The sequence below is a fragment of the Parasteatoda tepidariorum genome, chromosome 1 (genome assembly GCF_982258835.1).
Source record: "Parasteatoda tepidariorum strain Cologne lab strain chromosome 1, Ptep-v5.0, whole genome shotgun sequence".
Classification (NCBI taxonomy): domain Eukaryota; kingdom Metazoa; phylum Arthropoda; class Arachnida; order Araneae; family Theridiidae; genus Parasteatoda; species Parasteatoda tepidariorum.
The window spans coordinates 47,548,472-47,564,151 of NC_141755.1; the positions used below are offsets into that span (position 1 = coordinate 47,548,472).

At 28.2% G+C, this 15,680-nt stretch overlaps 1 protein-coding gene across 2 annotated transcripts; it reads left to right on the forward strand.

Moving 5' to 3' along the window:
* Positions 1–970: 970 nt before the first annotated feature.
* LOC107444301 (uncharacterized) lies at positions 971–14,413 on the forward strand. Of its 2 annotated transcripts, none has more exons than XM_043052105.3 (7): positions 971–1,027; positions 5,496–5,597; positions 6,556–6,614; positions 7,966–8,073; positions 10,276–10,314; positions 12,136–12,159; positions 14,156–14,413. In XM_043052105.3, exons 2-7 carry the CDS (start codon positions 5,507–5,509, stop codon positions 14,231–14,233), a joined length of 399 nt encoding a protein of 132 aa, XP_042908039.1. In that variant the 5' UTR covers positions 971–1,027; positions 5,496–5,506; the 3' UTR covers positions 14,234–14,413. The 2 variants fall into 2 exon arrangements, with proteins under 2 accessions (XP_042908039.1, XP_042908040.1); XM_043052106.3 differs by lacking the exon at positions 971–1,027 and adding an exon at positions 3,644–3,779.
* The last annotated feature ends 1,267 nt before the right edge of the window (positions 14,414–15,680 follow it).

A 15,680-nucleotide genomic window follows, 5' to 3' on the forward strand; every position in this document is an offset into this window, starting at 1 on the left:
CTATTTCAAAAGTGAGTGCTTTAAAAGTAAAGTAAAGCTCTACGCGCAGTAAACTTAAATCTGTATTTCGAGGACTTTGCTTGATCGCTAAATATATGCAATCTATGGTAGAAACGCTTTAAAAGAGAGTTAGGAATTTACAGACTTCGCTGATTTGAAGTTTATGAACAAATGATGGAAAAAAAGGCATAATATTTATTTCCTGTTCTTGAAGCATAAGTTTTAGATGTATTATACTTAAACTTACAATAATGTTATTAGAGCCTTTATCCATTTTGCACTTAAATTGCGATGCAGAGTAGTTTAAAACATCTCGCTTTATCTCTTTTCGCTTCTTTTCTTTTAAAAAAGAAATTACAAAATACAAAGCTCTCTGTGAAATATGGAAAATTTGCTTACAAAGTAGCACTAATTAACTTACATAACCATACGTAACACCCAGATTGAGAGAGAAAAAGCACGCCCCAATAACTCTGAATAATAAATGTCCTCAAATTGAGCAATGTTTAAAATAAGAAAGGTCCCGCTTTATTGCGTTTGATCTAATAATTAGGTTTTTACTCACCAAAATGCCTCTTTTTGGATTAAAAAAGTACATTAAAGATATTTTAATTAAAAAATAACAACTGATTTATTAATTTAGAAAATTAGATACAAAACCGATTATATTTTTAATAAATACTCTCTTTTTCCGATGAATCTCGAAAACATGGATTAAATAGTTAGTGAAGGGACCTGTTTCGCTATATTTTACAACTAACTGCGTGAATAAATAAACATCTCAGACAAAATATTATTTTAGTTACAATATTTAAGTAATTATATGCATTATCCTAGTTCATTCTTTTCGTAGTCCATCTTGGTTTCAAAAGCATTGAATAAACGTTGATTAATCTTATTGCATGACGACTTGCAAACTACATGACGCGATCTAAACATTGATATCAGATTAGATATCATCATTTATAAAAGAAATAATTTATTATTTTGTTTTTCAGTGAAGATTTAACTTTCACAATAACAAGAGGTATTTATATTTTTTAATTATTTTAAGCAATATATTAGTTATGTTTGTCTTTTAGTAAACTTTATGCAAAACTCTGTAAGTAAACTTAAGGGGACACGGGACCTTGAAATCATAAAATTTTCATAAAAATTTTTTTTTGTTAAATATATAAAGATAGTCAGCCTGAATCACGTGTTGTTCAAATTTTTTCGATACGATGATTTTTTATGATTTTATAGCTATTTTTCTGAAAAGTGGGCGTGGCACTTTTGACGTTCCATAAGCTGTCTATTTGTTTACATTGTAGTTATCAAGCTTATTTTGATTTTTTTTTATGTTCAAATCAATATTTCTATAAAATATTTTTTAATTAGTATAGCATATAAATTAATTAATTAATATAGCATTAATAAATTAATTAATTAATATAGCATTAGTATATAAATTTTCTAGCATGTTATCGAAATTCTGCAATATGCTTTTCCTATGTCAATGTCAATAATTTTTTAATTTATCTGGTATCAAATATATTATTTGTTTTATTTAAATTATAGAGAATAATGTTTTTAGTGTAATTTTTATGCACACAAAAATAATCTTTTTTCTTTGTTTCAAGGTTACATATGACATTGATATGATGCATAACGAACAATATTTTTATGTAAAAATCGTTTGTATTGGTAAAAATTTAGCATTTATTATATTAAGAATACATCGGAAGTTCTTTTTATATTTTAAGCATGATATTATAGCTATTACAGTGAGTTTTAGTTAATGTACACAAAAAAAATAGTTTTTCTCCGTTAACTTTTTTTGCATAATTTACATCTATAATTTGTCCCTTGTGCCTGAATAATTGAAAATTTTGCCTGAAAATTTTTCATATGCTTCATATGACTGTTATAAAGACAATGTAGCATTGTTTTCACGAAATATTAATTATAAAGTTTTTTATACAACTTTAACTGTAGGAGGAAATGAAAATTTTCGAAAAAAAAGCGTCGGAACTAAAAAAAATTTTTTTTCTCAAAACCTTTTGAAGTGAAACAATAACTGATGCTAGAGAGTCTTTATATCATCATTATCTATCTATAGAAAAAATTTTAAATTATTTGGATGAAATTTCAGACACAAGGGACAATTTTTGTATTTTGTAAAATTTTCATATTTTATTAAATTTTTAAAAAAACTTTGACCAAAATTGTTTTTACTTGGCTTATTTCCTAAAATATGCTAAAAAATAAATAAATTATGTTCATAATAGTAAAATTAAATTAAAAAACAAGTTTTCATAACTTTTCATTTGAAAGGTCCCGTGTCCCCTTAATCGAATATAGTCATTAATAAAAAAATGTACCTGAAATTGTAAGGTCATATTACGGATTAATAATTTTCACTATTCTTAAAGCGTTGTCTGCATGTTGTTGTAATGTTGTTAAAACAAATAAACACCGAAACCGAAAATCAGGAATTAATTGGATATTATCGAACATGAAAGTTTCAATATTACAGGAAATACCTTTCTTTTTACTTCTTTCGAAAAATTTATTTGGTAAGCAATACGAAAAAAATATTGAAATATCTAAAAATTAGCAGATTATTTGTATAAAAACAAACGTAGTATATTCTGAAACAAAGAATATAAAAATATAGTTTTCCCTTCAAAAATATCAGTTTTTAAAGTAATAATTTTTAACGAAGCTTAATTTTTTTAAAATAAGTGATTTATTTTATATAAAATAAATTTATATCTGACCGAATTGCAAACTCTAAACGCTTTAAAAAACGTTTTGCACAATTTCTAAAGTGAAACTTTCTTCAAGTTATATTTATTCTTAAAAAAAAAATAACAGTAAAGTAAAAAATTAAAATAAAAAATAAATACATTTTCCACTGTAATAAAAATTCTTATTATTAAAGTAGTTGTAGTCGTAATAATATTAAGAATAATTATTTTATAAGTATGTGTTAACAAGAGAGTATAAATACTCTTTAAATAAATAAATAAAAAATTTATTTTTTATGTCAACCTTTAACTATTTTTTTACCAAGTAAACCTTTTTCTAAGTATTTTATAAGAAACTTAAAATAAGTTAATTTACAGCACAAATTCTCGCAGCAATTGTTAAAATACACTTATCAATTTGTATAGCAACTATTATAAAGGTAAAAGAAAGCCTTAATTTTTAGAAATCATTTTATTTTTTTCATCGCATAAATACTGCCTTTAAAACAAGTTATTTTCAAGAAATTGTCTTGTACCAGATTGAGAATTTCTTGAGTTTATACCAAACTGTTTTTTTAGTAATTTATGTAGGAAATTACCGTAAAAAAAAGCCTATTTATTTTTGTGACAGCTGTAATGGCTATAATAGAATCGGAAAATGTAACTAAATTAGTTTTTCAACCTCTTCAACAATTTCGATTACTCTTCAACGGCATAGTACTTCTGTGGATAAGGAAAGTTACCGACACATAAATGTTATCACTTTTTAAATTATCAAAAGCTCAATAAAACAATGTAACAATGCGACAATTATTTTAACACACAAGGAAACTGTACATAAAACTTGTCATGCTTATATTTTTTCTGAATACACGCTCTGTCTTTGTAGGTTGACACTTCAATTTAAATAGCAGCTACACGATACCAGTTTCAAACATCATTTTTCATTTTGGTCATTTTTAAAATACAAAACAAAAAATAAAACACTATAAAACATATTCAATTTTTCTCTCTTTTTTTTCTCTCCATTTTCGCCTGAATAACAGAGTAAGTGTCTGCAATTTTTTTCATACTTAACTTTGTTCAAAATGTGTTAATAAATTAAAAAAATTAAATGCAAGGAACAATCATCCACAGGACTCAGGGACAATTCCCTACGTTTCAAAATATTTCAACTTTGTTTTTGAGATTGAGATTTTATTATTATATTGGAAATAGATAATACTTATTTCCGAAATAAATTTATTGAATCTTAATATATATCCATATTATATCGGAAATATACTGTCGAATAAATTTTATTTTTGAGACTGAGATATTAATCTTAATAGTATTTGTGTCCTATTATTTCGAAATTTAGTATCGAATAAACTCGACTTTTGAAAATGAGATTTTAAATACTTTTTCCACGTTATGCCGGAATATACTTTAAAATAAATTTTATTTTTAAGACTGGAATTTCAATCTTAATAAAATTCCTGTCTTATCATCTCAGAAATATAGTATCGAATAAATTAGGTTTTTGAAATAGAGATTTTAAGTACTTTTCCTAAAATTATATTGGAAATATACGGTCATATAAATTTGATTTTTTGAGACTGAGATTTTAATTTGAGTACGGTTTCTGCCTTATTATCTCAGAAATATAGTTTCTAATAAAGCGTGTTTTGAGATCAAGAATTTAACGTCACCAATTTTTTGTCACATTATGTCGGAAATATTTGTACTGATGAACTTGGTTTTTGAGATCGACATTTTAATCTCAATAATTTTTTGTTATATTGTCTCTGAAATATACTTTCCAATAAATCTGATTTTTGTTATTAAGATTTTTGAGCCAAAAGATTTTCTATCGTGTTATTTCGGAAATATAGAGTTTAACAAACTTGGTTTTTGAGATTCAGATTTATTGCTCAATTATTTCCGTCCAACAATCTCGGGAAAATAGTATATAATAAATCTGAGTTTTGAGATTTTGTCAGAGTGATGAAAAAGATTAATTTCATAACTCATTTAAGATTATCTGTGATTTACTTCTCGACACGCATTGATAATTAGACCAATAACTGCGTTATAACAAAAAAGAGACTTTAATATAATTATCTAAAGGTAATGAAACAATCTAGGATCAAGTTTTGAATGAGGTGCATTTAAAGGGATTTTTGAATAAAATTAAACTTGCAATCTTTTGTCATTACAACTCCTCACTTAATAAGTTAATGATTTAATTTATGAAAAAGTATTGCTGCTGTTGTTTCCAATGACACTTGGACAAGCCAAGCTCACCAGCCAATGGTTTTTTTGCAAATTAAGTTGAAAAGGTGCACCTGTCGTTTGACACGAGAGCACTACAAAAGGGCAAGTAAATCTTAGTTCTGAACCCCACTGGTAAGATGGCAGTACTATTCATTCCAGTGGCCACTTCCTCAATTTTGAAGTAGATCGGAAGGGTGAGGAAATTTTCTCTGTAACCCTGTACCCTAGGTATTGCTCAGAGACCAACCGAAGGACTTTCGATTCTATAGATTTTACGATCACGAATATTACATGTACTCGGTGGGTCTCAGTGGGGTTGAGGATCAAGCTCTAGCCCCTTCGGACAAAAGTCCGTTGTATAACCATTGAGCTACCATGGCCATGAAAAAAAATATTAAAAAAAATAAAGACTTTTTTTTTTCAATTTTTCAAATCCATCAAAAATGGAGTTTTTGACTATCAAAATGAAATAATTACTTTCTTTTAACAGTAATGAATGTCTTTCAGAATATTTCAATATGAAGTACTTGGGTCTGATTCTTGTCATTTCCATCTGGACTTATGCAGCGGCAGGTGAAGCAGGGGATGAGTGGAAGGCAGCATTATGCAGTAAGCAAAATTTTTTCACGAAACATTTAGTTGAATGCAGGACTTCGAATAAACTTTTTTTTTTTACTAGAACGGCTTTAATTATTATTTACTTCTAATTACGTTTAAAAGTAGAATAATGTATTCATGATAACATAGTACAAACAGTTGTTTGTTTCATTATGCCTGTGATGGAATAAACTTAAAGTGTTTAATCTAAACCTCATAGAAGCAAGAATGTCTTAGAACGGGTTACCAAAAAGCAAGAAATCTGATCCTTGAATAGTTCGAACTCTGTGACAACTTTCCCAATTTCCCCCACATCTCAGTTTAGAAGTCTCAAAGTTATGGTATCTTTCTTAACACCCTCACTGCACAGTTTATCTTCGTTCTTTCAGACTATAGTGATCCATGCAAAGACTTTCTCATTTCTAGAAGGTTATGGTTCAATATGGAAGAAGCATATATATTTTTTTCACTTAAATGAAGCATAAAAGAACATATAGACTTGACCAATATATAAGGGTCCGGATAGTGTTACTAGTATGAAAAACAACTATGAACTACCATTGTGGGAAGTACATTTTTTAAAATCTTTTTCATTGTTTTTTAATGGTTATGTATAATGCAAAACATGTAAACTGCTGTTTAGACAAAAGATTAAAAATGGTAAAATTGTTAAAATTTATTGTGATAGCAAGTTATTTAGCGTTCTTTTTAAAACGAAATTGAAATATTCAGGTAATTTCTAATTGGCAGTGAAGCAAGAGTATTTTCATATGTAAGATGAAGATTTGGTACAATGATGTATTTCTCTAATTTTTTTTTTTAAAGTGCAGTTAGTGGATTTCGCCCCTTGGGCGCATAAGTATGATATACAAGTCAGAGAATATATCTTTAGCTGTATTTGTAAGCTGTAATGCAATTAATGAAGTTTTAAAAAAATTATCTGTTTCCAGTATTTGTTTTAAATTTTTAGGCAATGACGATGAATTGTTGGAGGACATATATAATTGCTTTGAATTGGAGCCAAAAGCAGTAAGTGCGAATTATTTTTCCAAGTTTTTTTCAGAAATATATTGTATCCGTTACTATAGAGAAAGAGTTAAAATATACCATTTTGCTTTGTTGAAAGAATTTTCTGAATAAGAAGGAGAGAAATGACTATCCATTATAATTTTTGAAAAATGAAAAAAAAAATTAAATTTGCTCTTAATACTTCCTTTTTTTATGAGCTGCGCAAAAGTTTTATAGTTCATATTCGCTAATGAAAAAATTCCTTGAAATGCAGTTTTCATAAAAATTAATAATTTGCATTTTGTTTTAATTTTTATGAATATTCTACACTCTCTCATACATTTTTGCATGTTAAGACTTTTTAAAATGCTGTTAATTTTGTCAAAGTTCATTTCCTATGTATGTTTCAACAACGCTCGCTTGTCTTAAAATCTAATTACTTCACCTTACCTTAAAGATAACAATATACCTTCAAGGTAATAATAAAAGTAAGGTTTAAAAGTTTACCTAAGTTATAAGTGGTAAATGTAAAATTCCTTTGCTTAACTAATATTTAAAAAAAAAATCATTCAGAGTAAAGTATAAGAAAGAGCGATGTATCTATTGCAAATGATATTTAAAAAGAAGTAATAAACGCTAGTAAACGTATAATAGCAAATTTTTAATTGAAATGTAGCATATATGAATGTTTAAAAAAAACATGGAGTTTGCAATTAAAATTAAGTTGCTTCTAATCTACACAGTAAAACAATCTGCGAACTTAACAGAAAATAATTATCAGATAGTGTGCCTGTATAAAATTGCACGGAAAGGTACTGACACTTAAAACCAGGTGCCAACTTTTGAGCAGATAAGTTATGTTATTTCAACAAACTTTGTTATTTTAGCAAAATATGCTCTAAACTAACAATGTCTGGTCGGGGCGAACTCAGAGCAGTATTTATATTACTAGTCTACGCTGGTATTCGAACCCATAATAACGAATAATTTTCGTAGACGAGTACCGTGTTCTTTGAGGTTCGGTAGGTCTTAGTTTCTTAGTTTGAAGAGAAATGGAATAAGCATAGAAAATGAAATTGCAGCTATATTTATACGACGTTCACGACCATCAAGTAATTCCTGAAAAAATAAGAGAAAATTGACAAAATAATCGCAAAATGAATTGAAAAAGGGTAGAGTTATCGTACGGTAAGCAAAACCACATGGCAAATAGTAGAATTTGAACTGACGATTTTAATCCGTTTATGATTAGTTACAAAACAGCTTTACGCGAAAAGTATACAGAGAAAGTATGTTGAAAGAAAGCGAATTTTTTACATCGCAGTTCATGAAATATATCTGATTGATAAAATATTTTTTTGTACTTTTCTAGTATCGAGACCCCATTAAAGAATGTTTTTCAAGAATGTCTCCAACAGCCAACGATGACCTTAAAGAATTCACTAAGTCAGTTTGTAAAGATGATGCTCTATATGATGAAGTATGAAATTCTTCAGATTTTTTTTCAAATTCAAAACACACATACAAAATGCTTTTTTCAAATTTACATTATAAATCTTTTCTGTCTTCTACTACTCCCAAACTGTGCAATTTAATTTATATTAGATTTTGAATATATTTAGATCTTAATATCTTTATTTCTTTAGATATCTTGAAATATCTTTATATCTTTAGATATCTTTAAATATCTTTAAATATCTTTATATCTTTAGATAACTTTAAATATCTTTATATCTTTAGATATCTTTATATACTTAGATCATAATTTAAAAGCTCATAAATCAATATTGGAACATAAATATTGGAACACGATTTTTTCAATACTGGAATATGAATCATTTCTATCTGGAACTATTATTACGAAATATAAACGCCCCAATATTTACCCAATAATATAAGCCTATAAAGGACCTAGAAAGAAATGAATCGTGGTCCATTATTGAAAACTGTTCTAGGACCAATATTGGAAAATCTAGAAATTCCAATGTTTATCAAACATTACAATTCTATAAGGGTTCCCCATAGAAAATAATATTGGTCCATTATTGAAAGCTATTGTAAGACCAATATTAAAAAAAACTAGACACTCCTATTTTTTCCCAACTTTTTAAGTCTATAAGGTTCCTACATAGAAATTGATGATATTAGTTTATTAATAAGCCCTTTTAATGGCATTCTAGGGAAAATATTGAAAAATCTTGATCATCCTTATGTTTCCCTATGTTATGTATCATCCTTACCCAACATTACCCAGGTTTACCCAACATTATAACTCTATAAAAGTCCTACATTGGAAATAATGCCGACCGGCCTGTGTAGGGGGTAACTGCCCTTGCATCAGAAAGGTCCTGGGTTCGAATCCCGGGCAAGGCATGGATGTTTCTTTCTCTCTCTGTGTGTTCTATGTCCTTTCTCTTTTGTGTGTGAATGTGACCCGCTCTATAAACAGGTTGTGGTTGTGTGAATGGCGTGGCAGAAGTCGAATTCTTGGTCATAAATGGCGCCACTGAAAAACAGGAACAATCGCACCCCCACCGCCTTAACAGGCATACGACAAAAAAAGGAAATAATATTGAACCATTATTAAAAGCCACTCTAGGACCAATATTACAAAATATAGACACCCCAATATTGGCTTGTAGATTGTTGGTTAAGGCAAGCGCATTCAGATCACGCCCGCGAGTCGCCCATATAGGGTTAGACTAAAGTAGCCCGTTGTATCTTAGACTGAATAGCAACATCACAAAAAAGTCAATGTCGCAGTCACAAATCGCAACTTAAATGCTGACTATGCTGATGGATGGAAATCCATCAGCTAAGTGTGTTCATATCGAGATGGGCATGTTCAGATCACGCACGAAAGTCACCTATGAAGAGTGATCGTTAAAGCAAACAAGCCAGCGAGCAGCCCTTTTGAGGCTAGGATACCGACTATGTCAACCTTCATCTATTCAAAGGTACCCTAGTATAGTATAAAGTTAACATGTCTTATATACTAGTGAACTAGAATTTAATAGTTGTAGTGGTAGCTACGCTGCACGCTTAATATCGTAATGGCCACAAGGGTCCTATAAAGAAATTAACATTGGTCCTTTGTTCAAAACCATTCCAGGACCAATATTAAAAACTTTAGACAACCCAATAATGGCCCTATACTGCGAACCTATAAAGGTCCTACATAAAAATAAATATTTAACCAGAATATAAAGCATTCTAGGCTCTATTATTACACAAATTATACACCTCAATCTCGGTCCGATATAGAAAGCTATTCTAAGACCATTGTCTAGAAATATATAAGATCATTACAGACTTCTTATTAAGGACCAATTTTGTATTTAGAGCTATTGTATCTTGAAAGACTTAAAATATATTCATAACATCCATTTTTATATCCAGTTCCGAAAAAGTGATTTGCAATACAAGCAAACCTACCAAAATGGATTTTTATTTTTGCTCACAATACATTTTAGTTAATATTACAATAATCCAGGTACGTACGTACACCAGGTACACTACGTAAATGCTTTGTCTTTAAGCTCTCAGCTGATTCAAATATCTTGAAAATTAAATTATTAACAGAAAAATTAAACACGCATATTTTAAAAGGGAAAAATTATTAACTTTCATTTCTAAGCAAATTATTTTCATAGAAATTAAATTTGTGTATTTTTTGTTACAGATGAATTCATGTTACGCAGGCTATGATGTATCTGGCGAAGTAAGTACAGTTGGGTAACAGTGAATTATAACATTGTGTACATTAAATATAAAATGCTTCAAATGATGTTTATAAAAACATCGTGTTTAATTATTTAAATCATCACTTGTTAAATTTAAATGAAGATGATTTATACTCACTATTGATAGTATTACCTGATTAAAAACTTCATTCATTTCTGAAATAAACTATTAAGAAATAACAGTTGACATGTTTCAAGGGCTTAAAGCTAGTCACCCATTATCTAAATTTGCTAGACCTGAATGTAAAGTAAAAAAAAAATCCTTTGAAATAAAAAAACGTAAAGTTGCCGAAGAAAAATAGAAAAATGAAGGTGAGAAGCTAATACAGAAGACTACAGGAGCCGAGAGAAAAAAAAGGAAAAACAGAACAAGAAAAATCGCAGTGGCCGAGAAGCAAATAAGAGTAAAATTCATTTACCATTGATAGTATTACAGTAGTTCCTCACGGAAATTTTGGTAAAATTTCTTCACTCTATTGTAATGAAATTTCTGGTTAAAAAACCCCCCAATTATTCTGGTAAGAAAAACTCATACATTAAAACCATTATTACTGGATTATATAATTATATTATATTATTAAACGATTCCTTTAAACCATTAATTTAAATTATCCGTTTAATCTTTCATAATGGCATTAAAACTCTTTATTTGGTTAAATTTACTTCAGTTTTGTACTTTTACTAAATGTGTGGTTAAGGACTGTAATTTTGAAAAGCAAAATTTCCGATGAATCAAAACTGTAAGGCGTCCTGAGAAAATTACTAAATGTTACCAAGTTTAGTTCATATTATAAAACAATATTTTATTGTTAATTTAACTAAAAATCATTGCCAAAGCACTTCAAAAAAAAATATCGAGCCTTTTGGTGCTCCCAAAGAGGCAGAAACACGGTAAATTTTACCATATTCTGGTAGTTTTGACCATATTTATTTTCTCAGTGATCTGTTATTCTTTATAATTTGAACCAAGAACCTCACTGTAAAAAAATCAATTTAAAAAACGGTAAAAAGTACTGTCATTCAGGGTACCGATACTTTTAACCGCAAAATCTATTTTTTCCATAACATGTTAATGGACGAAAAATCTGAAGCCGCGTACTTTTTGCAGTAATAATTATCGTAAAAAAACACTGAAGCACACCATTCAAATAAATATTACTGTAAACATTACAGTTTAATATTTCACAGTAAAAATAGATTTCACGATAAAAATTTTACAGATAGAATGGATCGATAGATAGAATTTATAGTTAAAATAACAATGGTACATTAATTTGATTCGGAAATTTTTAAGGAGCAGAGTCAAATCAGATCGGGGTGACATTGTCTTTCTTTACAGAAAATAATTAGAAAAAGGCATAAATTTTGAATGCGGATATTAAATGTGGTGCTGAATTGTTTATTTTGTTAAATATAAATGACTTGTTAAGGATTTAAGCGTGGAATATACTTAAGCTTATCATAGATGCAAATTGCACGAAAGTCAGTAAAATGAAATAAAAGTTTTCCAATTATACTTTTATTTTTTTTTCTCCAAAATTAGTAATGCGATGTTACTTAGTGTGTTTTGTTCATTTAAAAAGAAATGCAATTAGGGTACCAGTGATTATCTTATAAAAAAGAGAGAAGATTGTAATGCCTATATCGTATAGCAGTACTGGTTATTATGGTTACGGATTTATTTAAGCGCACCATTCATAATTTGATTTATAATTCTCTTATTTTTCTTTCATTTTATTAATTTATGGGTTTGCAACAAACTTAAACTTTGACTGACTTGATAAATTATTTTATTTTAGCAAGAAGATAATCCGGAAATGACAGTAAGTATATTTTTGCTTGTTACTCAAAATATTTTCTGAAATAAATGCAGATTTGAAAATTTGTAAGCACAAAAATAGATTTTCAAAAGCACAAAAACATAAAAATTTATAAAGTGTATGCAGAGACCACCTTATAAGTCTTTGGACTGGAGGGAGAAGGTTAAAACTACATTATTTCTCATTGATAAATTATTACATAACTCTTGGTTAAAAGGATTGCATTACAGCTAATGTCAAGTGAATATCTCTTTTCCACTTTTGTCATGATGTGTAATTGTAACGATCACCATATATAGTTTCCTAACTATTTCAGGACTGGGGTGCATGACTCGGTTAGAACATCCTACTAAAACTTAAAAGTTTTTTGGTTCGAATCCTGCAATCAGCTAACGAACGTCCTTCTCACTCATTTCTTCTTCCACATTAGTTTGTAGACTATGCATTTTGCACAAAAATGAATGAATGGTTTATTAATTTGAAATATATGGGGTTTTCAAATTCGACTATTATTTGTTTCGAAGGTTTTTTACACATATTCATTCAATCCTTAGAAATCTTCTTTTACAGTGAGACTTCAAACTTTCTAGAGAGTTCGATTCCGACTTATTCAAATTATCAACTTTCAGGAAAACATTATTATTATCATGTAAAATAAGTTCAATGTTTATATTCAGAAGATTATCTTTATATTCAGATTTTATATTTTGCAACTTAATCTTTTATAATTTATTTTGTATTTTCTTCGTTTTTGCTCTCTGTAAATCATATGGTAATGTTACAACAAAGGCAGCACCAAGTCTATCCAGCATTCTATATCTGGCATATGTTCCTGCCTTCTTTTGTAACTAAAATGTTTTGAATTGGCTTTTTTTTTCTTCTTTTCTTTGAAATTTGGTAACTTGTGATTCGCCCAAAGCTAGATTAATTTTTTATCTATCCATCTTTTTAACTAACTGTTCACAAACTTTTGCAAATTTATAGAATCTATACCCCTTCATGTTACAGTTTGTGAGTCATGAAAATAATCTTGCTCTTTAGTCTTGCTATTTCCTGTGATTTTGTATCAAATGTAAATAAGCCATCAATGATATTTTAGTAAAATTATTGCGTACTCTTTGGTTTTCTCTCTCTTGTTTACCTTTTGTAGCAATTTCATAAGTCTCACTATATAGTATTATTAATATGTAAGAAGCTAAAAAAAACTTGTTTTTGCTCTTTTTTTAATAAAGAGGAAAATGAACCAGAAAAATTTCAAAACAATTCCTAAGTAATATTTCAGTAAATACGCAATGTTTGCAAGATGTTTTAGTTTCTCCTAACAATTTGTAAGAAATTCTGGTACTTTTTGTAAAATTTCATAATTTTTATTGCTGTTGCAAAAAAACAAAAATATCGTTGAAAAACAAGTGAAAAATTCACAAGTAATATTTTATTTAATGCACAAATTTTGAGTGTTAATTTGTTTTTATATGACAATGTTTAAAGATTTAAAAAATTCATAAATTTTCTGTTTTTTGTAAAAAAAATTTAAAGTTTAAAGGCTTTTCCAGAGAATGAATATGATGCATGAAAAATCTGAAAAAAATTCACGCGTGTCACTAGAAGTTCACTAGTACGTATACAACTTTTGGGAGGTATTGTTTTTCAATTATCGGAAACATTTTTTCAGTCAGTTATACTCCTCAGTCCTGATTGTAAATGAAAAATAAGATCATTATTTTTAGATTTCCGTTTCAGTTTGCACATTACAATATATTTCCAATAACGTTTGCGTTAACAATAAAATGTGCAAAGAATATATAATTAAATTATAATTAAAAACTATCACTTCAATATTTGCTGCAATGCTAATCTATAATATCACAGATCTATATGTGTTTATAAGGATAGTGATATGTTGTATAATGATGTGTTGTATAAGTATTGTGATATTTTTGATTCCTATTGTATTAGTTCTGTATTTAATATGATTGATTTTTTCCGATTGCAATTTTAGGCTTGTTATACAGAATTGTTCAAGAAACATAACTTAGTCAAAAGTGCAGAACACTGGGAGAGTAAGAAACAAAGTTGAATCACTATTACACAGATAAAATCGTAGAGATAAGTTTTTTATATCTACGTTTATATACCTCAATAATATATACCTCATATTGTTTGTTCGAACAAAAATTCATTTGTTTATTTCTTAACAAAGCAATAATTAATCAATTAAACATGTAATGTTTTGTCAATAAATTGGTAATTATATTTATGTGAGATTTGTAATGTTCTTTTAAAATTCATCAAATATTTTTATCGAAAGTTTTCTTTTAAGGCATTTCAGATTTAATTCATTTTTACACCTACCCTTTTAAAAAGTGAGTCTCAGCATGGCTTTTAAAATCAATATAATTTTCTATCATTATTTACTTTTAACGTCTGAGGAATTGGGTGTTTTTAACGCTGTTTCCAATTTAGCAATGGGAAATATTTTTAATTAGTAGCATAAAAAACGCTTGGAATGGTTGGTAAAGTCAATATTAATTTGACAACAATAACTTGCGCCATTTCAATGTAATTTTGTAACTTGATAGCAAATTCTTTTTCAATTAGTGGTAGAAATTTGAATCTTTGGCTGGAAATATAAGAACAATTTAAAACTTTGAAAGGAACAAAAATATCCTTTATTCAAATTTCTACCAAATACATCAGTAATATTACCTAATTGGAAACTTTATTCACAACTGTGATTTTTCATGTTCTGTTTTTCATCTTTTTTCGCTCTCTCAGCCTATATAGTTTTTATAGTTTTGTTTTTCATCTTTACTTTGTTTTCGTTGACTACTCTACGTTTTAATTTCAAATAATTTTTGTTTTCTTTACTTTCACGTCAGGCAAGTCTTGAAAATGAGCTCCTATTTTTGAAGTGCTTCAAACATGCCGACTGTTATTTCATATTTGTTTATTTTTTAAAAGAACGTAGTTTCCAATCAAGTAATATCTTACCGCTACAGTTTCCTTGGGGTTTTTATTTACGATTAATGATGATTTTCCCTTAACACAAATGATAAAAGTAATTTTCTTGTTTCAAAAATATATTGATTATATTTGGAAAATATAGATTAGATAGGGAAATGGATAGGAAAATGATGACCCATGAGCAAAGCTTAGGAAAATAGGTTATTAATATTTCAGTGAAAATCGATAAGAAAAATATTTCGTGTTGTTAAGGTGTCACAGTACCCAAAAAATGACTAAAATATCTAAAAAAATTATTGCTTATTATAAAACTTCAAACTATTTCAAATGCCCTGAAAAAAATCACACAGGCCTGCGATGAAAAAAATACAAGGGGTCTGATAGCTGAACTTAATGTATTTTTTGGTGCTGAAATGGAAAATAATAATGAAAAATGTCCATCACATCACGTTTTTTAGAAAAATTCAATTTTATTGGAATTTTTATGAACATTTACCATAAAAAAATTTTCATTTTTGAATTTCTTCCTTTTTTGATGAACCAGCATTCTACTTTGGTCA

Excerpts from the sequence above, each read along its gene's own strand:
- LOC107444301 (XM_043052105.3), top strand. The coding sequence starts at position 5,507 with ATGAAGTACTTGGGTCTGATTCTTGTCATTTCCATCTGGACTTATGCA. Across the intron at positions 6,615-7,965 it reads TTGAATTGGAGCCAAAAGCA|TATCGAGACCCCATTAAAGA; the intron begins GTAAGTGCGAAT and ends GTACTTTTCTAG. Across the intron at positions 8,074-10,275 it reads ATGATGCTCTATATGATGAA|ATGAATTCATGTTACGCAGG; the intron begins GTATGAAATTCT and ends TTTTTGTTACAG.